The sequence below is a fragment of the Hirundo rustica genome, chromosome 3 (genome assembly GCF_015227805.2).
Source record: "Hirundo rustica isolate bHirRus1 chromosome 3, bHirRus1.pri.v3, whole genome shotgun sequence".
Lineage (NCBI taxonomy): Eukaryota > Metazoa > Chordata > Aves > Passeriformes > Hirundinidae > Hirundo > Hirundo rustica.
The window spans coordinates 53,672,945-53,698,316 of NC_053452.1; the positions used below are offsets into that span (position 1 = coordinate 53,672,945).

Below are 25,372 nucleotides of genomic sequence, written 5' to 3' on the forward strand. Positions count from 1 at the left end.
GGGAACTCTGGATTTTAATAAGCAGCTGATATTTAGGAGGCCAAAGCAGGGTTCTAAGCTTCTCTCATTAGAAAGAAGGCTTGGATGCTTCTGGAGTTGCTGTCCATGGATAAATGCTCTTTACAGAAGGAAAGACGTTTTCCAGCTCTGTCTTGCGGAGTTCTTCCATGCTTTTGCTGAACTGGGAGGAACAAGTTACTTTTGGGGCAATAATGGAGATGGCTTTTCTCGTACCAGTCTTAATGGCATATTCTGTCTGCAGTGTTTTTCTCTGCCTGGTACATTTGGCTGCACTAAATCAGAGTGAATTTATAATCTTCTACTTCTGGAGGAGGTGGCAGGAAGGCAGATGACTACAGTACCTCTTATAGAATATTATTATAAAAGAAGTGTGAATTACCTCCTAGCCTCTCATGCTGTTAAAAAATTGATTTGAATGACATTTTCAAGGTGTTGTTTCTAAGACATTCAGTAATTGTCATTCATCCATGAATGGTTAGTGAGATGAATAACAAAAAGTTGTTTTGGATTCATAGGAGGAAGCGTGAAAAAATAACACTTGGAAAAAAAAACTGGTTATGCTAAATTCTATATCTAAACAGCACCAAGGTTATCTAAGTGGGTTTAGGTAATCCAGTAATTGTGAAAAAGATTCGTTGAGATTTAGAAGCATAAAGATCATTTCCATTTGTGTGTGGACTCTTAAGTGTTATCTGACATGGGCAGATACATACGATATTATGGCAATATGGCTTTGAGGAAAATAAAGCAAGCCTCCTCGCTGGCCAGTCTTTAGGCAGATAAAATATAGTAGCATTGCTTTTGAGTTAATTCATCCTTTCAGCAAGCAAATGTCAGAATTCAAACATGGAAAAGAGAGGAGGGGCATGAATGAATCTTAGAGGACTTCATCTTTGAGTGGAAACTTTGAGAATAATTGACCTGCAAGGAGACATATACTTACTGGGTAGTTGCACGTAGGCTTTACAAAAAGCTTACAATAGATTTCTTTCAGAAAATACTGCAAAGAGGTGGTGTGCCTCAAGAAACCAGAATACTTCATCAGGAATTAAAGAAGATCCATGTAGTTCTCATAAGTGCTAATAGGTGAAAACAACAATGTATGTTATTTTGAAGGTGCACGACACTTTACAATTGCTGGTATCTTAGACTGAAAATGGAAGGAATTATATAAATACAAAACATCTCCCTGAGCAGCACTGGCACAGCATCAGCACTGTCTAATGTTTACCCCCCATTAGGGGGCTGGAGTGGGCAAGTTCCTGGGAGGGGACATGACCACATCAGCTGAGCCAAATTATTCAATGGGATATTCCATACCATATGACATCAGCTCAGATATAAAAGCCGAGGGACGGAGGAGGAACATGGGGCATTTACTGGTTTACAGTGTTCGCCTTCCGGAGCGACCCCTGTGCATGCTGAAGCCCTGCATCCTGGGAAGCGACTGAGCTACTGCCGATGGGAAGCAGAGACTAAACTTGTTTTCTCCTTTGCTTATGCACGTGCAGACTTTTGCTTTAGTAAAATGCTTTATCTCAACCTACTGAGTGTTTTTCATCTTGCTTTCTCTCCCTTGTCCCCCTGGGAAGAGGAATGATAGAGTGGCTTGGTGGGCGCCTGATTTTCCAAGCCAAGGCCAACCCACTACAGATGCATACATCCTCCAAAAATATCATTTGCAATGCTAAGCTTCCGTCCTGTAGCTGATTCGCAAAACTTATATCTGCACAAAAGCAATCAGTAAAGCAAATATTTTTTGGTTCCTTACAAGAAAGAAACTCATGCTGAAGGAATATGTTTCTAAGGAAATGCTAAGTGTACTTAATAAAAAAGTCTTCTACCTTTCTACTTCTATAATATCTGTTTATAGAGTATGCTTTGACTCACATGTTCTCCATCTGCTCTGTTCCATCTATCTGTGATTTTGCCGTGCATGCATCTGCTTGAGATGCAAGGTAAGTTGCCCATCTCCCACTGAGAAGTAAGCACAGAGTATAATTTTTTTTGCCACATTAATATCAAGAACTCGAGAATGTGCACTCGAGATGCACATTGCATTGTCTCCAGTGACTTCTGCACTTTGCCAACCCTCCAAAGTTGGAGTTTGTGTTCCCTGAGCTTTGGATGTCCAGTTGGCTTGGGGTTTGCCACTGCTTTCTTTTTTTTTTCCTGTCTTTGAAAGACTTTCACAATGTTAAAAATACCTGTGATGTGGGTCATTTCTTTTCTCCCATTCCACATTTTAAATTAGAACATCCTTAAACAATGATACTTTTTTTCCAACCTCCATAGGCTATCTTTCTTTGAGGGCTTCACAGCTGCACTGCCTCCATAAAGCCTGTCTGTTGTTGTGGCTCTGAATGAAGCAGCAGCTTGACTTGTTTGTGATACCGGAACAGATCGTAAAGAAGAAAGAGAGGACAGGGAATTATCCTTGCTGTCAAAAGCCAGACAGGTTTTCTAAAGCCTGTTAACTCCGATATTCACACTGTTCAGCACAGGTGGAGAGAGAACGGAGAAGCTGAGCAGCATCTAGGCAATGTGAAGCTGGAAGCAGAAAGGGGAAAAGGGATTTTATAGAGAAGAGGTGAAAGGTGGAAGGAGAAAAAACAGTTCAGCCTTTGTTAGCTCATCCAAATGAAGTTGGCTGGAGATTTCCCTGTTCTCAGTACAACCAAGGCACCAAAACAGTAGGTGAAGTGATTTAGGAGTCCTTAGAGGGCAGAAAGCATGGTATCAAATACTGAAGACTTTTGCCATATTGCAATTAATCTAATTTTTGTTTTCTCACTTTCAGTTTGAAGGACTATTAAATACATCTGGAATTGATAAATGAATGAATAGACTGCCATTTACAAGTCTTCACCCAAAATGAAAGAATGTGGCTTCCTGTTAAATCGGAGATTATTACTGTCCCAACATAGGCAGCAGCATTAGCAATGAGTCCAACAAAATTAAGGACCTTTCTGAATGCTTTGACAAATAGAGTGCTAATGGCCTTGATGAAATATTACTTTTACCAAGATCTTCCAAATATTTCCTCCAGTTTCAACTATATTTCAGTCCCACTGCATGCATCTGTTCTTCTCAAAGGAATTCTAGCAGTCATTGGGACATTTTTCAACATCGTTGGTCAATTACATTACCACCAGAGCTGGTCACATATTAAATTGAAACAAAGTTATGGTTCACACAGACAGAAAGCCTACTGCTTCATGGACGCTGGAGCTGGAAAAGTCATGCCAAGGAAATCACAGCATGGCACCATCATTTTTTGCCTCCCCACTTTTTAATTTTGGCCATCTTTGTGCTGAGGACCTCAGAAACAGTGCCAAGATTCTATTACAGTTAGTGTTAAGGTTCACAGAGTCAGAAATCATAAGGCTCCAGGGACACTGGGACTGCAGAAGTTATGCCAAGGGGATCACTGCAGGGCACCAGTGTTTCTACCTTCACACTTTTCTAATCTGGGTCAGCCATGGTGATATGGACCTCAGCCTTAGCACCAAGGTTCCATTACTGTTAGGATTAGGGTTAGAGTTCAGAAAGCCAGTTCAGCTCAGGGGACACAGGGGTGGGAGAAGTCATGCCAAAGGAATTGTGGCAGGGTACCAACTTTGCTGCCTTCAGCCTTCACACCTTCCTAATCAGGAATACCCATGATGATGGAATGAAGGGAAGCCATAGGAAGAGTAGCTGAGGTCACTTGGTCTGTTCAGCCTGGGGAAGAGGAGACTGAGGGAAGACCTCATAGTTCTCTGCAGTGCCCTGGTGAGGGAAAGAGAAGGAGCAAGCCCAGATCTCTGTAGTGACTAGTGACAAGTCCAAGGGAATGGCATGAAGTTGTGTCAGAGCAGGTTTAGGTTGGATGTTAGGAAAAGGTTCTTCATCAAGAGGGTGGTTGGACACTGGAACAGGCTCCCCAGGGAAGTGGTCACAGCACCAAGCCTGACAAAGTTCAAGGAGTGTTTGGACAAGGCTCTTAGGAACATGGTGTGACTCTTGGAGTGTCCTCTGCAGGGTTAGGAGTTAGAACTTCAGTGATCTTTGTGGACCCTTTCCAATTCAGAATATTCTATGTTTCAGTACTTTTTAATGCAAAAAGGTGTTTCTGATTGACTCAAATAAATACTTCAACTTTTTTATTTTTGAGCAGAAAAAGTAGAGTTGTTTTTACTTTAAATTTTTTTAAAAGGGCTAAATCCACAGTTTGCATTCACAGATATAAAGTATTTCTGTATTAACCCTTGCACCACACAAACAGCTGTAAGCAGTTGATTTTCTGCAGCTCTCAGCACGTAGAAAAGAGCTGTTGACCTCTCCCAGATGCAGAGTGAGAAGGCCTCTCCACCTTTTGGCCCAAACAGTCCATCATCTGTCATGTATACTGGGGGATGTACAGAAGAGATCTCCTTTAGTCCTTCTGCTTGGGGAAGGAACTTGTGTCTCAGCTACCAGCAGAGACAAAGATCATTAGGGATTTCCTGAAAGATCAAGCCTCAGGTGTTAGTGCTGCCACTTACACACTGTATGTAAATAATTTATAGTTACGAAAGCTTGGTTCTGTTTCTAAAACACACTGTTTCTATTAGCTTCTTTAGACTTGTGGTTATTCCTAAAGGTGTTGTTGACTTTTCCTGGGAAGGGGAGATGGGAAACAGCACAGAATCTCCTTCACAAATACTGTGATGATGTTTCTGGTTCCCTAGTCAGGGAGCTGCATCCTTTCTGCATTCTGAGCTGTGCCTAACTGAAGTCTCACCATGAGTCCTTGAATCTCAACCATATGAGTCACTAAGATGCAAGCCACTAAGCCTGAGCTCAGGTTCCTGGAACCTGTCTAAGTTGCCCTGAAGCTGAAGTCCATTGGTTTTAAGCTTCCAGTTGCTCTCTGCTTTCACCAGAAGAGAGGGGTCAGAACAAGAACAAATTTAACAGGCAACAGCCCAAGTATTCCTCTGGCCTTTTTGTGTTCCCTCTAGCTTGTTCACATTGACATTTAGAGAGGCAGATGAGCTCACATTTAATAAAAAGTTTTGAAATAATCCGCTTTGATTGGGTGCCTAAACTACTGGATTTTATCCACATGATTTTCCTCTGCTGCCATGAATGTAAGAGGTCAGTACATTGATGCCCCTAAGTAGCTGTGTGCTTCCCACCGATATTGTTCTGACTTTGACCTCTTGACAAGGGAGTGTTATAGTGGGCTGAGCCCAGTGGAAGGCATCACAGCAACTGCATTCCAATTCAAAATCCATCAGTGTTTGCCTTTTCTTTGGTTTAGTCAAAATGCTGTTTCTTCCTCTATGTGCATGTCTTCACTGATAAAGTGCTTTTATTTTTCTTCCTCACTGTCTCACAGAAATACTGTAAAGACTAACTGAAATTTTTATAAAAGCATACTGACAGTCAGAAGTTATTTTAATCAATAAGACCATTACAAAGAATTATGCTCTGGTAATCCTAACAGCTGATCCCATAGGGTTGTCAAGAGTCTCTTATTCCACTTCTTCTCCTAGTCGCTAAAAAAGTATGGAGTTTTGGTTTATTTCACTTTTTTTTTTTTTTTTCAGTAAAATGGTGAAGTGGTAATTGATATTCCTGAGATGACAAAGCAGTCTCATGCACTGGAGAATGTGTTAGAGATAGCTGTTTAAAGTTTAAGATTTATCTAAGGACCATAAGGTAATATTAAGTCTTTTTATAGTAGTTCCTCTGCCCTTGGACATTGCATCAGAGACGCAAGCTTTTCCTATTCTTTCGATTTTGTTCAATAGTGAAGGTCATTAATAAGTTGGTTATAGGGCTGAAGAAGCCTGCCCAACAAGGCAGTCCAACAGGTCAAGTAATTCAAGTAATTAAAATACAAATATTACTCTACTGCCTGGTCCCTTCTGCGGAAGTGCCAGCCCAGAGTTTAGTAACCTATTAAGAATGCACCACAGCAGCAGCAGCAAAGGAGAAAGAAGAGTGCCGAGTGTGTGTACATTATGTACCCTCTCTCTACCCAGCGCTGCTGCCAGTCACACAGGCCGGGTTCAATCACTTAGGCATTCTTGCTGAAAATAACACTGGCAAAAGACCCTGCCTAGAAATTTGCAGAAGTGAATTACACACATGGGTGCCCCTGAGCAGCAGTGTTTAACTACTTGCTAGCAGTGGCTGCAAGGTCTTAATGCAAATACAGTCTTATTTGTGGGGAGGGTTAAATGCCCTGGAGAAGCCCATAATGAATAAACCAACTGTATTAGGTAAGTCTCCTCTTCTTTGGCATGCCTTTGCAATGCTCTTAACTCAGTGCTCCTCAGTTCTGGGAGAGTAGCTGCCGTCCTTCCGGTCTCCACCCTGGGCTCCTCATACCTTGTTGTCTTGGCTTGGCACAGACCCAAATCTGAGCCTGTCAGTCTTCAGCCAGCACAGCTGTGGTGGCTGCAGCTCCAGTTCTGGAGTGTCTCTAACCAGCCTTTCTCAGCTAGCCTGCTGTTTGGAAGAGTTCTCCCTTCTGTCACCCACATTCCTGTGCCCACCTAGCCCACCATGCTGCCTTCCACACCGCACTGCAGCCTGATTCACTTGAGGTGGCTCTTACGTCTTTCTCTTAGCAATGGAGTTATCCTTAGTGCTTCATCCCAGTGGAAAATATCACTGCTATGGAGTTCAAGTGCTTCCAATTAAGTGTGCATTTTCCCATTCCCAAGAGATACCACTCCCCAGTATAAGGTAGATCAGATAGTCTAAGGCAACTTGGGATCACAGTTATTCTTCAATTACACATCTATAAGATCTTCCTTCTTTAAAAGGTTAATGTTTCTATTCTTGCACTTGAGTACTGCAACAGAACAATATTATAGCTAACATAAAGAAATACATCTAGTGACTGGTTGGTCTGTTCCCACCTCAAAGGCACTCCCGTAATCTTCTGCTTCAAACACACATTCACACACCATTAATGTGACCATTAACAATGGGGCAAACATGTAAAACCGGGGATTTTTGACATCCTTCTGCTCTCAGTTAAAAAAAAATGGTGAATTACATTTCTATTAAGAAAATACCAAGAGTTTTCAAGAGAGAAAATACCCAAGAGACACTTCAGAAAGGCAGAGGGTGAAAATACTGCAGGTCAAGTTGGTTCATCTCTCCTTCTTTTTCCGCTCTTACCCAAGAACCAAGGCGGTGGTATCAAAGACTATGTACAGAATGCAGCAACTTCTTACAGACCCGTTGTTGGCCAGGGAGTGGAGATGGACAGGAGACACTGAGGGCTGACAAGAGTGGGTATAAGGGCCAGTGACCATAACAGCCAGGCCATTGGGGTGACAGAATCAAAGGGTCGCTGGGGTGGGAAAGGTACCCATGAGATTGTTTTGTCCAAACTCCCTGCTCAAGCGCGGTCAGCTGGAGCCAGTGGCCTTGAATAGTGTCCAGTCAGATTTTGAGCACCAAAGATGGAGACTGCACAACCCCTCTGGGCAACCACTTTCTGTGTCTGATCGCTTTCAAAGTTAAAAAAAAAGAAGTGTTTCTTATGTTTAAAGAAGAATTTTCATGAATCATTTGCATGTGTGGGTGACCTCTGTCCCAATGCTGGCAACCATCCCACAGCACAGAAGCGCTCAGGCCAGTTGGAGCATACATGACAAAACTTCACAGAAGACTGATTGCACAGCTTTATGAGCAGGTGCTGCAAAGAAAGTTCTGTCTGGAATCCCTGTGGCAATAGGAGAATACAGATAACATTTCTAGTACCAAAGAAATGCATTATGATACTACAATTATCACCAAAGTAATAAATATTTTAGGCCACATTTATCAGGGTTGTGGGAAGGAAACCAATGGTTACTTCATTTCAACTACCTTGGACCTCATCTGGGAGGCTGTAGCAGAAGTTCTTGAGGACTTTACTCCATGATAGGAGCTGTTATACCAAGCAAAGTAAGAAGTCCTCTTTCCTTCAGCATTCTCCCGAGTAGAAGACCTGAAACCACTCATCCCATTGCAACCCTGCTGTGCACACGCACTCCCAGCAAAAGCTGACCTTAACCATGGTGACTGCTGTTCTGCTCCTCTGCTTGCTAGGAAAAATGCTACCATGCGATAAGAGGAACCACTTTTTTTTTCCACTTCTCCTTCTCTTTTCACATTTAAAATAAAAAAGTCATGCAGGTCACTGACAGCTCAGTGAGCCTGGCTGGGGACAGAGGTGTAAGTGAGGGAAGCAGAGACAGGCATACCAACATTAAACTGAAGAAAAAAAATCAGGCCAGAGTCTGCAAGAGAACACAGAGAAGCCCATAGCTTTAATATTATGCATGTCACAGTTCCACTGCTACCCAATCATCTCGATCATCTCGGAGCCCTTTGATACCATGTATGTTCGGTATCACTGTCTTCTCATGATGTTTGTACATTGCCATCACTGTAATTCTCAAAAAGGTATTTGACAGCAAGAAAGGCCATTTCCCACTGAAAGGCTTTTTGTTGTTTTTCTTACCAAGCTCTGCGTTATCTGTGTTTAAGATTACTTAACATTTACATATGACAGAGTTCAGAGTCCAAAAAAGTAACGAAATGTGAAAGATAAACTTTTTACGGCAGTGTTACCGTCAGTTTTATTTGCATCTTCTATTTTACAGTATTCAGTAAATATGTACAGAATACATTTGCAGATTACAATATCAATGTCCACATTTTCTGAGAAAAAAAGATAAATAGAAATACGTTCTGTATAAGGAATGTGGTTGGATTTTGCTCCAAAAGAAAAGATCACTTGTAATTTACTGATACTTGACATTATAACAGTATAAACTTTAGTTACAGGATGTATTATTGTTTTCAGCTCTCATCTCTTGAAAGGGATGGTTCACAGAAGATATGAATGCCTTAGTGCAGGCATGGGTGAAAAGCAGAGCACCTGTCAGTCTCTGAATATGTTCTCCTGCCCTTCTCCCCAAATGTGTACCTTTTCATGCTTGTCTAAACTGCACTTCAGCCATGCACTGTATTTGGATTTTAGAAAGAAGTGACGTTATCAGGATTCATACGTATTTAAGAACAAGGACAAACACTCTCTTGCATACTATACTGGTTAGCATTGAGATCTTTCTTAGTCCAAGCATTTATACACGTGATTTAATGTGATTCCATTTGTAAAAAGCATGCCACCCTCTTGAGACCCTTGTATTTATCTGCTTTCAATTGCATTTGAAGTATTCTGAAAGTCTCCTATATTAATCCCATCCAAGTTGGAAGCCACATAGCTCATGCATGAGACTGTCAAACATGAGTAGTTGCAGATGTCAGTGCACCAGTGGCAGGAATCCAGGAAGATAGATCAAGGCTTAGTCACTGAAAAATACACGCCAGCACATCTCAGATACATAGCATTGTAGCACCTCATGAGGAAAACATGTCGTGACAGGAAATCAATAACTTCTTGGAGGCGATCTGTTTCTGAAATATTCTTGATTAATTATGCCAGGGTGTGTTTGGCAACTTAGCCTGATCCAGCCTTAACCTAATTCTTTTTGCATGAAACACTATTGTTACTAGTCTCATAAGTCAAATCTGATGGTTCAAGTTGGGTTTTAAAGGGTCAGACTATAGATTTTGTAACGTCTTTGTGCCCGACATTGCTGTCTTTAGTATGGTGTGTAGGCTTTTACTATCAATCAAAACAACAGTTGTTTTAAGATGAACAACAGCATTTACAACTAATTGCATTTGAAGCAAAATGACTCTCCTAAATAAAGTGTGTCATACAGTGGGTAAAACAAGTAGGCAACATCAGCGCGTTTTCATGGCAGAAGGTGTTAATTCAGAATGTTCTCCAGGCTTGTTTGCTCATGTGCCTTCTTTGCCCAGGAGAAGCAGCTCTAGGAGATCCACAAGCAGGGCTGAATCTCTCTCCTTCCCCTGCCTTCCTGCACAAAGGAAGGCATTTTCACCTTCAACAGGTTTTTCAACCATACCTGCTACTCCATCTGCCTTTCTACCAATGCAGGAACCCAGCTCATGCCTCTTGGCTTCCCTGTGCCCCCACCGCATACGCCCTCTTCCCTGCACCTCCACACATGCTAGTGCCTTAGTCACTCCTGGTCTTAGTAGTCTGATGGTGCCACTAAACCCAGCCTTAGCCTTCTGCATCCTGAGCACAGAGTGCAAGACCAGCGGCTGTCTTGGTGCCTGGCCATGGCTCATCACTGTCTATTGGGTGACTCGGCAGCAGCCGCTTGTGTGCAGCTGCTGTCACACAGCTTAGCCCTGCACTGCTGCACGGGCATGCACCTCTGCCTTGCAGTGGAGTACATGCTGTTTAGAAGACTCAGGGCAATGCATGCCCAATAAAGCTGGACAGACAGATAGTGTTGGTTGCAGCAGTAAGACTATTCTCACCTTAGTCTGCTACTGTTTTCTATAATACAGCAAAAAAGCTTAGGAGGTTACGTCCTCTAGAGCTATTTGTTAAAGCAGTTTACATGTACAATGTAAAGAAATAATGAAATAAAGATAATAACAATATCTGTGAGATAAATTGCTTGAACCACATTGCAGATAGTTGCAATCACCATGTGATAGACCAAAGTTTGACCTTTGGCTACCTCACCTACACAACACCCAATAAATCCAGTCCCTCAGTAACCACTTCCAAGATTTTAGATTTCCGAATAGCATCAACGAGTCACCACATAAAAAAGAAACAGAAATAATGGGGTTTTTATTTTCCCAAATGTGGAATTTCGTTCCCCAAGTTATACTTACCCGAAGCCCAGGACAAGCAATATTTGGTACTGAACGTGACAGATTCAGAGTCCAGTGTTTTCCAGTTGGAAAGAGGATACTTTGGCTATCATGAAGCCAGAAATATCCCTCTGTGAAAGTCTTGGAACTAGTCCTGGGAGATGGCCAGATGTTAGAATTTAATATAGAATACTTAATGTACTGATAAAATTTTGAATTTAGTTAAAGAGATTTAGAAAACATATTGATACAGATTATTTTCCCCCTTTTGAGGCCATTGAGTCATGGTATGGAAAGAGTTCACTGTTCAGGGAGAGGAATACTGTTTTCCGTATGGCTAATCTTGTTTAAACCATTGGTAAAATACATCTTCAAGCTCTCTTCAGTGATCTTTTTTTTTTGCTAGGAATACATGAGGCTCAATGATTGTGGAAGCACTTTTTCAGCATGACCTGCAAAAATAGTCAAATATTCATGCAAATTAAATCTTGGTAACATATGTAAAAGAGTGTGTGTGTGTGTGTGTGTGTGTGTGTGTGTGTGTGTGTGTATAAACATTGATTTTAAGAATAATTTTAAGAGACAACAATGTATTTCCTTGCCTAGATAAACTTTTTTGCAAACAGTAGTTTGAGAAATTCTAGGGCAGGTGGTTCAACTGGCAAATAAACTGAGAAAAATATGTAGAAAAATTACTTTGCATAATGCAGTGATTAATGAGTGCCCCTTGCACAGGGTATATCTGTGTGTATATTCTAAGTTGTTAATAGCATGTTTTTTCTAAGGATGTCATGGCAAAAATAAGGACTTGAGGTTGAAAGTAAATTAGGGTCTGCAGGGTTTGCTCAGCTGTGGCTGAGTGCACAGAACCAGGACTTTGTTGATTGTCTTGTATTTTAAAAGTCTGCTAAGGGTCAAGCAGTGCCTGCTGGCAGGAGCAGGCCTGGGGAGTTTGGGCATGCACAGAATGAACAAAAAAGCCTGGCTAAGGGATCCCAGCAAAAGGAGAGAGTTGATTTATGTGACATTGCACTTGGCATGTGTTTAATGATAACTGCATGCATGACAAGCGTTAAAAGTAGTTACATTGAATTAAACAAAGTTAGAGAAAAAGAAATACTAGCAATCCTGCTCCATTTGGCAACATGGCACTGACTTTACACAGTTTTGCTATACTGTATGCATTGTGTCTGGTGCCTACCCTCATCTTGTTTCAAGTCCAAGTGACCAAGATTTTGTATGTCATGTTAGGTTATTAAGAATGGGAGCTGCGAGAAAGCAGCTTGGAGCAGCAGGAGCTGAGATGAAAGAGAGACAGACAGCTCAGAGAGAGGAAATTGAAGAAGCCTCCAAAAGCAGAGGGGAACCAGGACAGGAGGTCGATCAGGGTGACAACTGATAGATGCTGAAAGGGCCAAGATGTCTCAGAGCTATAAACTTGAAGGATTAGATTGGCTTTCATACCAAATTTTTGTTATTTCTCTATACATGCTTGCTCATCTTAGGCTAACACCCAAGAACAGAACTGAGGAATGTGATGTGGTTGTTCATTCCTCAGTAGCTACCCTACATGACCTTGAGTGAGGCATGTCCTCTCCACCTTGCCCTTCATCAAAATGAGGATAGGATATCCTGCTCCTACAGATCAGGGCTGCTGTGAGGGTATGTTTAGCAACGCTTTTGTTGCGCTGAAGTGCTTTAGTGATTGGCAGTGTGGAAATTCTATAGATAAAACACCTATATATAACCTCCCTGACACTAGTACAATCATAAAGTGAGATCAGATTGACACTGCTATTTCAATATATAGTATACACTGCATGTGTCTGAAGAAACAAGAACAAAGCTGTCAACATCAGGTATGCATGGAGAAAGTAATACAAATCCTCTTTAAGTCAGGAATGCCATGTCCACTACGTTCTTCTACAAGAAAAGGGGGTAGCATTAAAGAGGAAGTATTAATTTTCTTTTTAAAGAACTCTGCACTCTGATATTGATTGAAAATGGTCATCTTTGGCCCTTGTGTGTTTTGTGGTGTTCTGAGGTATTGGTCTTTGTTTAGATCATATAATACTTCTTCCTCCCTTCAACCTACCATAACAATTAGTGAGCCGTCTGTGGCTGCCTTGGAGTATATCCTGTGCATCAGCATGTCTCATTTAATAGTCATAATTTCTTATTTGTAAGAGGAAAAGTGCTACCAGCACTTTCAGTCTCATAAGGGCTCAGACTCACTCAAGGTTTCCAATTTATTATGCACCCAGCTCTGATATCCTGCTGCTCTCTTTATGGATTGGTAGAAGGTATCATCCTTCAGATGACACATACATACTCTCTTGCCAGATGTTCCTTTCTCAGAAGTTTCTCAAGGAGTAAATCATAATCATGCCCCTATTTTACTAGTTCCTGATCTGGTTTTCCATGGTACTCTGCTAGGAGCATGCAGAAAAATGAGCTTTATTGCTGCTGTTACTTTACAAATGGCAGTGACTACAACTGTAGGGATTTTTAGGCCTATTAGTATTGGTTTCCAGGGTGAACACACTAGTAGTGGTTTTGAATTCAGAGGAATAGGCGTAGGTCAGTTTGCTGCAGGTTTCTGTAAAACCCTTATCTCAAGGTGCTACACAAACCCCTGAGATGGAAGAAAGAGTGGCAGACTTTTATTTCACTCATTCTGGCATGGAGCAGCTGTTTTAACAATATAATCTTTTTGTGAGTTCAGAAGAAAAAGGGGAAGAGTAACATCCTGTTGATGGAAACTATATTTTATAGGCAAATTTTAAAAGGCAGAAAGCAGAGGCAGACAGAAAACACAGCAGTTTGCACAGAAGGGTGCAAAGAAGGGGGTCGCTGCCAAATTTATACCAGCATAAGTCTCAGGCACAGGGGCAGTGTGCTGCAGGGTAGTTTCCCTAGCAGATGCTGAAGCAGCTGCCCCTGCCAGGGCAGAGGCGTTGAAGTGGACACAGCTTTGGGTGGCAGACGTAGCCCTACAGGTCCCAGGCTGCACAAGTTCTGTGGGTGAAAACCCATCTGCAGCTTCCTTGCAGGGCACCCCAGCACTCCCAGGAGGCTCCCAGTCCATCAGTTAATATGTTGGTGGGCATCAAAACTGCAAGGCCTCCTTTCTTGGCACTGGTCTTTCACTGACTCTTCAGAAGAACATGGGCTGAATGTCATCATGTTGGCCTCAGAGGTGCACAGTATTTCCATTGAGCTAAGATGGCCTGTACGTATACCCTGTAGTGTCTAATCTGATCAAATTGAGTAACAAGTCACAGTCTGTTGGTTGAATTATGATCACAATTTTTTGTGATCCTCAAACAGTTTAACCATTCCTGCAGAACTTCTGTGAGTTACCAGAGGCATCTGAGATGCCTCTGTAGACTGACCTCCTTGTCATAAAGGTAGTTCTGGACAGTCGGTGCAGATCAGGAGGATGACTTGGGATGACATCAGTACCATGTTTGTGCTGATGACACAATACATAAAGCAGTCCATTTAGCACCTTTTGAAAAGTTTTAAGATTCCATTAAAACACAGTTAAGGGAGGGAGAAAAGGCCAAGTAAGGCACTGTTGAAACCAATGTTAAAAAAAGCAGCACTTACTGGTTGGAAGATAAAATATATAATCAGGCTTTCAAGAATGAGTGCTTAATTGCCTAAAGACTGTTACAGAACTCATTGTTAATATACCTAATTTGCATAAAATCTTTTTTTCCAACTAACTGTTGCAGAACACACCTAAAACAGGGAAGCACAGTCCTCCATCAAAGCTCAGCTTCCCAAGCCAGTGCTGCAGCTGTGGTGCATATTTGTAATGTGATTTTCTCGTCTCAAATGTGATTAGGCACATGTATACCATGTGGGGTGTGGTACATATTTTAGTAATATCTTCTAAAGAGTTATTAATGAGCAGAGTTTCTCTCAGGAAGCTGTGGCAGTACCTCTAGGAATTAATCTACCTGCAAGAGCCCAGGATGGTTTTCTTTATAGTGTGTGCTAATTCAGCTTCACTCAGAGGTTGCATCTTTGGAATCAGTCTCCAGAGTGTTTTGTGGATCAGATTCTCCATAGGATAACCTTCCCACACATTTCGTCCAAACTCTGTGCATTGTTCTGATTTCTCTGTTTTCTAGCAGTTGGAGATTTGGCAAGCCATATTTCTTCACCACTTGTAGGTCCTTGGTGAGCAATGCCATGTGTTAGACACAGAAAGAGAGGAAGTTGCAGCTTTCTGAAACCAGCACTTCCTAACAAAAAGGTTTATCAAAGCTGCCTTTCCGGCAGCCGGGGGCAGGCAGTGAGGGGTCTGAGCAGGGCAATGCCGTGCCTGCATAATGGGGGTTTATGGTTAACTCTTCAGCTCATAAAGTGGTCTTGGCAGATGAATCCTTCAGAGAGGGGTAAAAACGTGGGTCTGAGGGCAGCTGTCTTAGCACTCTAGAGAAAAAAACGATTTGTGGCTGCGGGGACACCTTGCAGATTGCACCACAGTCACAGCTGGACAAGCGGATAGGTTGCATTTTCTTGCAAGTAGATGAGATTCCTGAGCCCTGAAAAAGCTCAGTCTAAGAGCTCCTGCTAATGATAACAGGGTTTGCTATCTCCCCCGCTGCTGCCTGGGCCAAGCTAGGGGCTGGGGACTACCCCGAGCCTGCAGTCACCAAGGGGAACATACGCAGACAGAGTTGCCTTTCTGGGACAGTGGGAGGGGTGCTCCCTGGTGTGGCCACAGCAGTGCTCAGCACAAGTCTCCTCTGTCAGCACAGTCATACGGGTAAAACTATCTCACAGGGGCAGCTGCTCTCAGTGGGAGGAGAATAGGATGCCCAGGTAAAAATATAGTTTTGCTTGTAACTATTCAGTCCATATTAAAAGTGCCTTATCGATATGGCATTAATTAGTAGTGCTAGCATAGTTTACTACTATTATAATATTATACTAGTCATTATACTCTAATTATATATTTGTTCTTTTCTTGAAAACTTTTAATGGTGCAAAATGGCAACTACTGGAAAGCTGTTGGAGCAGCTAATCATCCTTGCTATTTAAACCTCCTTGTTATTTGAAGTTCCTCATTCCTCAGTCTTCTCTGAAGTAAGCAAACCCCAGGAGATAGTTTGGCAAACAAGGTGAGCAATGTGGTTTTGTCCCCCCCGTATGCCAGTAAGTAAAAGGGATCTGTCCCAGAGGTACCAGTTGGGTATGTTTGATCAGCACAGCGTGATCTTTAGGTAGGTTGGGGAAATATCAATGCTATTTTCTCTCTAAGCCTCAGATTCCCACTGGCCTGTTTATTCAGAAATCAGGTGGCAAAAACATTAGAGGATATGAAATCTTAGGCCCTCTGAAGAGTACCTAGCCCTGATGGATCCCACTGCAAGCACATTTGACCCCTGATCATCTTCACTCTTCTTCAGTCTAGAGTTTTAATTGGCACTCTTGGATAGAAGGTATTCCAGACTACAAAATTTCATGTTTTTTAAATCAAGGGTTTTGGAGGAGCTAAAATGTAGAGAAAGGAAATTTTATCTTGGTTGTGGTTTGGTAAAGGATCTGAAGCAGCTTTTTAGAGTGGCACTTTCACAAAAGCATTTTAAACCAAAGTTCATACTCCAAATTTGTAAAACTGCAGTGTTTGCATGCAGCATTGACATTCGTTCTAACAGACTGAGATGAAAGATACACATCTCTAATTTTCTCCTTACACTTCTAATTCCACTGTACTTTTAACAGGATTTTGTACACAAACTCTTTAGTGGCACAGCTCATTATCTGCTTTTCTCCCCACCCCTTACCTTTAGAAAAGAGCAGAAGTGAGAATTTATGAAAATAATAACCTCTTTTCTTACATAACCACAAGAATGGTGAGGAAGGAAAGAAGAGTATTCTAGATTAAGGCTTGATTGCTGAAATTATTTTAACTACTTTTTAACTGGCAAGCTGTTGATTTGTTATCATCAATGAGGAGCTCATCTACAAGCAGTATCAAAAGCAGTAAACATTTACATGGAGATACCAAGCTCACAAGCTCTGTTAACGATCATCCAGTGCAGAGTTAAAACCAAGTTACTGGATTATTAGAATACATTGTACAAGGAGTATCAAGGGTGGAGTTTGGAATTAATAGCTGCTCTTTTCTTCTGTTTTTTTCTCTGAATAAGTTATGGGGGCAGGGCAGGAGACATTTGCACAGCCTCCAGCTGCTCTGCTTTGGGAGCTCTGCAGAGCGAGGCACTGATCTCTCTCTTCCTGGAGACCTTTTTCCATACAGGCACAAGATGTGCAGGTGAATCTCCAGGGCTTGCTTTGCTGTCAGTCCCTGATCATGCATTCTGAAGGTCCTCTGCAGCTCATGGACCTCTCATTTAATGGTGGGCAGCATTATAGCAGGCAGGCCACGTGTAAAACATCTCTGAATTCCCTTGATGCTGATTTAAACCATTCAAAGGGATGGGGGTGGAACAAGTGGTTAAAAGATGAAGAAACTGAAAGCTCCCCTAACTGCTGTATTATCCACCTGACATTATCCAAATGCTAGTCATTAATTACTAATGCCTTGAAAATCAGAGTAGATATCCAATTCAGTTATATCTCTCAGCAAGAGCATTTCCATTATTTTGCCATCTTCCATTCAACCATTCTTTTTCGCAGTTTTCAAAGACTTAGACCCCACTCTGCTTCTTCTCAGTTGAACCTGTAATCCACACAAAGATATTTCTACTCCATGCCTCTCCTCTCTGCATGCAGGTGAAGGTCACTGTGGGTTTACACTGTAATTATTGCAAACTTTAAAATCTGACCCTCCAGTATCCCCCAGAACTACATGATGATAGAATGTGGCCACTGTATGCCATAACTTTCCTTTCCAGTTGGTGATCAAGTTATTGGGGAAGGGCTGAACCTGCATTGGGACTTAGGCTGCCCTTGCAATCTTTACACTTCCAGGCCTTCCTGTGGAGTGGGCAGAAGAGTTCACAATCAGTCTTACCAAGCCCTAGAGCCAAGCTCTCAATTGAAGTAATTCCCTTTAGACGCCAGCAAAAACTTGACTCCATGGAGGCAAGGCAGGTTATGTTTCTGGATTCAACACTAATGCTGGCCTTAAGTGAGCTGTATATTCAGAAATTATGGGGTTTATTTCCTGGCACATTTGTTCGTTGGTTATGTATATTTTCATGCCTGCCAGCACTCTGAAATGTAAACATTGAGTGCTGGGGGCAGGCTGGATGCAGTTTTTCTTACTGCTGACATTAATTGGATGAACAGGCCTTCTCAGAAGGGGCAGTGTAGGAAATGTGTATAGGAAAATAACAAAATAAGGAGTTTCACAGCTAAATAAAGACAAGTGGCTGAAAATGGTTTTTACAGCTTTGGGTTTCATATTATTCACTTGGGAATCTAAAACTATTTTGCACAACTAACAAATTAAGATTCACAACACCTTTCTGAGCATAATTGCTTCTGTCTTGCAGATGGAGGAACAGAGGTACTGATGCTATCATTTGAAAATACGTCCCCTGTTTTCAAGTCCCCAGATTGAGATACATTTAAACCTAATTCTCAGAAGCATTAAATATCTCCATTTATATTCATTCATTTGGCATTGTTTGTACTTAGTCTCTGAAAACCAGATGCATTGCCTTGCAACTAGAATGGTCAAAATAACTGAAGTGACACGGCAGAGATCACAGAGCAACTGCAGGGCCTGATTGGGGTTGGGTCCTCTGTCACTTCATGACACATTTCCTTTTTACTCACTGAGTATCTTACTTGGATTCCTGAACAAAAGAAAAAGCACATTGTGGTTACTCAGTTTTCCTCTGCCCTCTCGAACAATTGGACATTATAAACATGATACTGGTTGGGTTATTGAGCAATTTTATAGTTACTTTACCTTGTCTTTCTAACCATCAAGAATTGTCTTTGGGTGTCTGCAATTAAATTTCTTATTGTAGAATTGAAATTAAAATACAGAGAACCATTTGTATCACCTGGTTTTCCCCATTGTTTTGGTTTTTTTCCAGCACACAACAGTTTTGCCCTTTGTATTAATCGAGATGAGAACAACACATCATCAGTATCCCAGCAGGAGCTGTGGACTGGCTGCAGTGTGCACCTTCGCTGTTGGCTATATTTTATGGTAAGGGCTGAACATGCTGTGTTTTCACATTGTATTGGGGGTTTTGTACTGCTAAATTTGGGCACATATTTCATTATGGATATAATCGCTAACAGATTCACGCTGCATGCCTCGTTTGGTCCAAGACCTGGGCTTTGTCTGGTTTCCCCAGATGCTTATATTTTTAGAAAGTATATGCCAAACCTCACACAACAGGAATTTGTTGAACAATCCCATGTAAGCAGTGGTCTTTCCAAGGGTACATTTTTCAACCTTTTTTCAAGCTAAATGTTTTCCTTGGACCTTAGTTTTATTGCTTGGGGTTTTTGTTCTATCAAATAAAATTGAGAATAGGCAAATGATTTCCTGCATCAGTATTTAAGCAGCAACAGAAAAGATAGAACACTATCTTTTTTCTTTACTGGTTCATAAATTCTTTCTGTAAAATTGATTACAGAATAAGACAGTAATCCAAACACTCTAAAGTTTGTTTTAAGAAATGCAAATGCTGGTGAGATATTAAACTAAAACAGAAATAATCTTTCTTATACAACATTAAATTAAGTCTTTGGGCAGTTACTAGTCAAGCACCTGACTTGCATGACAGAGTTAATATACTTTAGTCACCCTAGGATTTATTTTTCACTAAACCTTTGTTTTATTTACATTTCTCATTTGATGCCATCTACCCTTTATCCTTTCTGCATTTCATGACCCCCATTTCATATTCTTTCTTTTCAATTCACAACATCCTTCTCTCAGCTAAGAAGGTATTTTCCAAAATTTCCACCAGCCAAGAAAGATAAAACTAATGTGATAGTAACACAGTCTCAAGGCAGTCCTATCGCCCTTCTTCAACTATGCAATTTGTGCCTTTGGTCCAGTGAAAGAGAGGTCATTATTCATACATATCCACAGACACTCAGTGATCATACAATGCTATTAATCCAGCTGAAGTGGGATGCTGTGTCCCAGGACAACGGTCACATTCTGCCATTTGCTTTTATAAACATACATACCCTTCTTAAAAAAGAATAATATTTGTAATTGTAAGATAAGGCAGATGATTATGCCTTCAGGAAAAAGTAATTATGTTTTTAACCCATATATAGTAATGCTTAACTGTGATAGTTCTTGATCTTCCTCTAATGGTGCCTGGAGACAGATTGGCAGTGTTACCTATGGCTTGACCTCCTCTGGAAATTTCTGTTTTCTCAAAATCAACTAAGTAGACACATGCAATGGTATTTAATAAGAATTTAAAATTGAAACAATCCAGTTTTACAAGTGAAATAAACAAAGATGTATCTTAAAATCTTCTAAGAATTTTTTATTTAAGTATCAGTGTGATGCTCATCTAGCTTGATCCTGCCTACTACAGTGTATCTGTATCCTGCAGCTACAAGTTAAAGAAAATTGTAGGACAAGTAAAGCAGGAGAAGATTCTGCATTAAATAATTACCCAGGCACAGATTATGGTCATCTCCCTTTGCTTTTGCTGTTTATTGGTTTTTCCTACACATAGATTATTTCCAAAACAGATAGGGCTACTCTCAACTACTTCACCTTCTTCCAAGTTGCTATTTCTCTTTAAATGAGATGAGACAATCTTAAAAGTTTATCCTGCTAAATTATGCACATGCAACCCATTTCTCCTTCTACTGTTAGGGAAGGAGGCCTTTGCAGGTTAGTGGAGGCAGACAAAAGCTACACTGTGCCATCACTTGCAAGTTCTGCATGTCTTCAGCCTGCAGGTGCTATTGAACATTATCCAAGATGTGCTTTGAGGCTGCAAGCCAAATCTTGGTCCCATTATATCAATATTATATATCTTATTCAGAGGTTGGGAAAATCTACCAGAAAGTATGAAAAGTGAGGCGTTTGTCATCCCTGTCATTCAGGGTGTGCCTTCTTTTCACAGCTGAAATCCACTGTCTTCCTGCTGCCAAGTGACCACATTGCAGCAGAGGCCTTAATCACTCAGAAGGCTTGGAATTGCTAAACTGGGATTTGTTGTCCTTGGTGGCAGAACCTTCAAGGTTAGCACAGGATATTAAAATGAGACTATACCTGCTAATGACCTAGTTCCATACAGCCTGGTGGAACTTCCTTCCTTTTAACCTAGGGTTGACCATGGGTCCCGGTCTGGGGCTTAGTTGGTGGTTTATTTTAACTATTTTTAACTAGAATTTAGGGATCTGCCACTTGAGAATTTGTCCTTTTGCCTATTCCATTTTTCCCTCAGCAGAAGTGTTTTCACTGCAACTCTCAGAATTAAGTGAAGACAGTTGCTAATCAGATGTTCTCTATGTTTTGTTCTTGAATTTTGGATTCTCTTCCCATCTCAGCTGAAACTTTCTTACCATCCTACATGTTTTATGTATAGTGTTGCACTTTTTACTGGAAAGGAACATACAGGATGATGTTGTTTAGGTTTGATTCTGTGAATGCTTTTTTCAACTCCAAGTAGAGGAAAGCTGGTTTTATTTCATATGTTACTGAATCTGTCATGTATGAAAGAGGTGGTAGAATAGCAAATGCTTTTTTAAGTATCATTGGTAAATAAGAAAACTGGCAAACAATTCTGGATAGCATCACTTAAGTTGGAAGAACATAGCTAAATAACTTCATATCTCCTGAGCATGATTCAGAGACCTGTTTACTGAGAAACATCCTTTCTTGAAGAGAAAAGGCTTATTCTGTTTTTCTTTCTGGGTTGGGTTGTGGGGGGTTTTTTGGTTTTGTTTGTTTGTTTGTTTGTTTGTTTGTTTTGCATTCTTTGCCTTCAGTCAAAGAGTTTTTTAGTAGGCACACTTAGCTCTGCACCCTCTGTGAGAGGGAGCTGACAAGAAACTGTGCCCCAGCAGAGCATTCACAGATTTGCATTGCTTGTTGCAGACCATACATGGACTTTCAGGATCAAGGCCATGAGATAAGATGGGAAAAGCCTATTGGCTTGAAAAGGTCACAGTTTCTACTGAATTGTTAAATCTAGACAGTGCTAAAAAAATCAGAGCATTTGCCAGTACTACCAGAAAATTCTTCCAATGAGTTTATGGAGTTGGTTGTCAAGGAACAGAAAAGAGCCAGAAATGTGTTGCTCCTTGTAACAAGAATGACCTCATGGTAACTAATATCACAGCCTAATATGTCCCTAAAATAAACTGAGACAACTACGTTTATTCTAAATGGTTTTCTTTTTCCCTCTACTTTTGAGCACTTCAGGATGCCAAAAAGCAGACCCCAAGAATCTGACTCCACTGCTGTAGTCATGCTGAGCTGCATGTTTGGGAGCAAAAGACTTGATCTGCTCTCTTATTGCTATCTCAAATCCACTAGGAGCTGCCTCCACATGTGCCAAGCTTGGACTTGATTCATTCTTTCATTCTTTTATAAATCTATTTAAAGAGCTTTTAAACTTTCATTCGAAAATAAAGTTTCTCTTGAAGTGACTTTAGGAGAGTTCTGTAGATTTGTTGAGGGAGAGCATTTAGATGGGGTAATTTGCTGAATTCTTCTTGAACAAATTTAAGAAAGGAATGTACACTGAGGATTTGGAATGACTTTGAGATTGATTCTATCTGGCTTGCTTTAGGATTTCCACTAGCGATTCTCCATAGAAGGAGAGGAAGATCAGAAAGAGCAGATGTTGGCACAGATTGCTAGGACAAACCTTGACATTCAGAAGAGAAGGGTGGTGAGTTAGAGTGTGAAGTTGGGTGAGAATCGACAGTCATATTGATAAAGGAGGGCAGGACTGAAATACCAGAGGGATTTTTGAGGTTGGTGGTACCAGTGGAGCAGGAGAGATACAACATGACTTTGCTAGGCTGTGCTGAGGGTTTGTATGTCGAAGGGCATCATGCATGTTTTTGGAAGTGAGCACTGAGGATAAAAGTTCAATTAAAATCAGCGGAGTCAGTGGTTAGAGGGGGGAAAAAAAAAAAAAAAAAAAAAAAAAAAAAAAAAAAAAAAGGTAAAATGTCCTGGGGGCAAGCAAAAGAAATTAACAAAAATCATTGGTTAAAAGAGAAGTGGATAAGGAAATGTGCAGCTCACAGGTCAGCAGCTTCAAAGCTGAAATCATGCAAGTAGGTGGGGAATGCTGGGAGAGGGAGAGAGAAACAGACTTTGAAATCAGACTGGAAGGCTGGTGTAGAAGTGGATGATATATGAGACAATGCAGAAGAGGAGAAAAGAGTTGGAGCTGGAGCTGCCCAGAAGAGGAAAGAGTAGGAAGAAACAGAAGCAACAGAAATAGGCCAGAGGAAGATTAGCATCCCCTGTAGCTGACCCAGAAGGAGGGTGGGAGGGCAGAAGTGCTTTCAGCAGGAGAAGGCTGTATTGATCTGTTAAGTCTGACATAGCCATTATGGACTGTTACTTTCTGGCTTGCCTCCACCTCCACATCCTCAAATGTTTCAGTCAAAGCAACAGCACAATCACAGATGACATGCATGGGTAATATGTTCTCAATTCCTTGTGCAGCTCCTTAAAATATAGCTCAAGAACGCATAGCAACCATTACTATATTTAAAATGAAAAATTATTTATCAAAATAGATGATTGCCAGAGATGACAGCTCTTTGCAGTGAATCTGCTAAGTTGCTGTCATTGTAGCTACCTGTACATAAACACAAATTTCTGCTACGCTTTTTTCATCCCAGAGGATGCCAGCACCATGTCATGCTGAGTATGTTTCGGATGTGACATTATTTGCAGCTGCAGTTTCTCAGGACTTGTCTCCTTCTGATTGCATAAGCCACTCCACACCAGTAGCACAATCCTTTGCCCCATGTAGTGTTCTTCACTCAGATGAATGGAGAAGAATCCAGCATTAGGAGAATCGGAAGAAGAGAGGATGATCGTTGTTATTTTCTAAATGATGACTGTTTATGGAACTTACTTAACTATGTACATTCCTGGTCTAGGTGTATCAGGTCTGTCTGTCTGTTAATATAAGAAGCCCAGCATCTTAATATAGCTGAGATCTTAAGAATTCTGGTTAGATGCAGAACAAACTCTCCTTTGTTTTGGGGGGGGAGTTACAAAGATGTGCCTCACATCAATCAGTATTAGAAACCAAAAGTAGAACAAATACAGTGTGGGGCATTTTGCTCCTGTCCCTGAAAGCACAATATTGGTCCTGCACTACAACCACAAATGATTTGTTTGTTTGTTTTGAATGTCTCAGCTGCTGTAAGCCCATCATCTCATTTGGAAGACATTCCACATTTTAATAGCTCTGGGTAAAGTTGTCACTCTTTGTGGAAAAGGAAGGGAGTGATCCTGGAAAAGATCATGAAATAAAGGCGTAGAAAATGCCTGTGTTCTGTTGTTTGCTAAAGAGTAGCCGCTGGGAACTGGTCTACGATTTGTATGGAACCAAGGATTCAGCCTTCCTTTGTGCCAGTCACTGGAAATACAAAGAGCACTGAAGATCTGGGAGCGGATTTGCTGCTTTAAGAAGTAACCAGAAAGGAACTGCCATTCGCAGATGAGTGTTGTCATGTACCCAGGCTCCAGGTAGAGCTGTCAGATGCCTCAGAAGGGCTTAGCAGATGATTATGAAACAACCAGCCTTCAAGGGGAGTTTTCTTCCAAAGCTTATATCAAAATGTAGGTGCTTAGATCTTTTGGTCTTGATGGTTTATATACCTTGTACTCTTTAAACTTTAGCATAATTGTGCGCATTCTTATTGCCCTTAGAATCTCCTGATTTCAGACACTTGATAGAGTTGCATGATAGGGCCTAGAGAAAAGCAGAGGACTACATAGGCTGCCAGACTTTGATACTTCTAAAGTTTTTTGAATCTCTACATTTCAGTGACGTATCACTGAAAGGTAGGGTAAAGCATTCCAGAGATTAATTAGGTATCATTCAGAAAGATATTTCCATTATCAGATTTGAATCTTGTCTCTGAGTTGTGTTGATGTGATTCTTCTGTCACGAGGAAGAGACATTCACCATTTTATGTAATGCATTATTATTCTGTGTCCTGTCTTTGCTGCTTTTGAGAAGTTACATAGCTCCTCATCTAACCCCCCTTTTTCCAGAACTCAGTACTGGTTGTGGATGACTGCAGATTATGATGAAGGACTCAAGCTGGATAGGAAACGGGAGGAGACTCTCTCTGAGAGTCCAGATCACAAAGCGTTGCCGGCTGTCACAGCTGAGAGCAGCCACCATAAGGAGCAACTGTCTTCTGCAACATCTCCCATTACAAAATTCATGAGGTGTCATGGTTATTATCTGCCATTATACCCGTTGGTTGAGCTTCTACCAGGACTAAGGTCTTGCACATGCTGTTGTTACAGCTATATAATATAAAGTGACAGAGTACACATAAACTGCAAGGTTCCAACAAATTTTTGTGCTTAGTTTTCCTCATTAACAGAAGATCTATAGCCAAAGAATAAATGTAAGTTTATGTTCCCTGCATACTTTTCATTTTCTCTTGATTTCTTTGATAGGAGAGA

The 25,372-nt window shown here is 41.1% G+C and overlaps 1 protein-coding gene across 1 annotated transcript in view; it reads left to right on the top strand.

Moving 5' to 3' along the window:
- The window catches only part of AIG1 (androgen induced 1), a 125,224-nt gene that overhangs the window by 92,902 nt on the left and 6,950 nt on the right, over positions 1-25,372 (top strand). Inside the window, exon 4 of the mRNA XM_040059961.2 lies at positions 18,798-18,913. Within this exon, the coding sequence (XP_039915895.1) occupies positions 18,798-18,913 (116 nt within the window). The remainder of the gene's footprint in view (positions 1-18,797; positions 18,914-25,372) is intronic.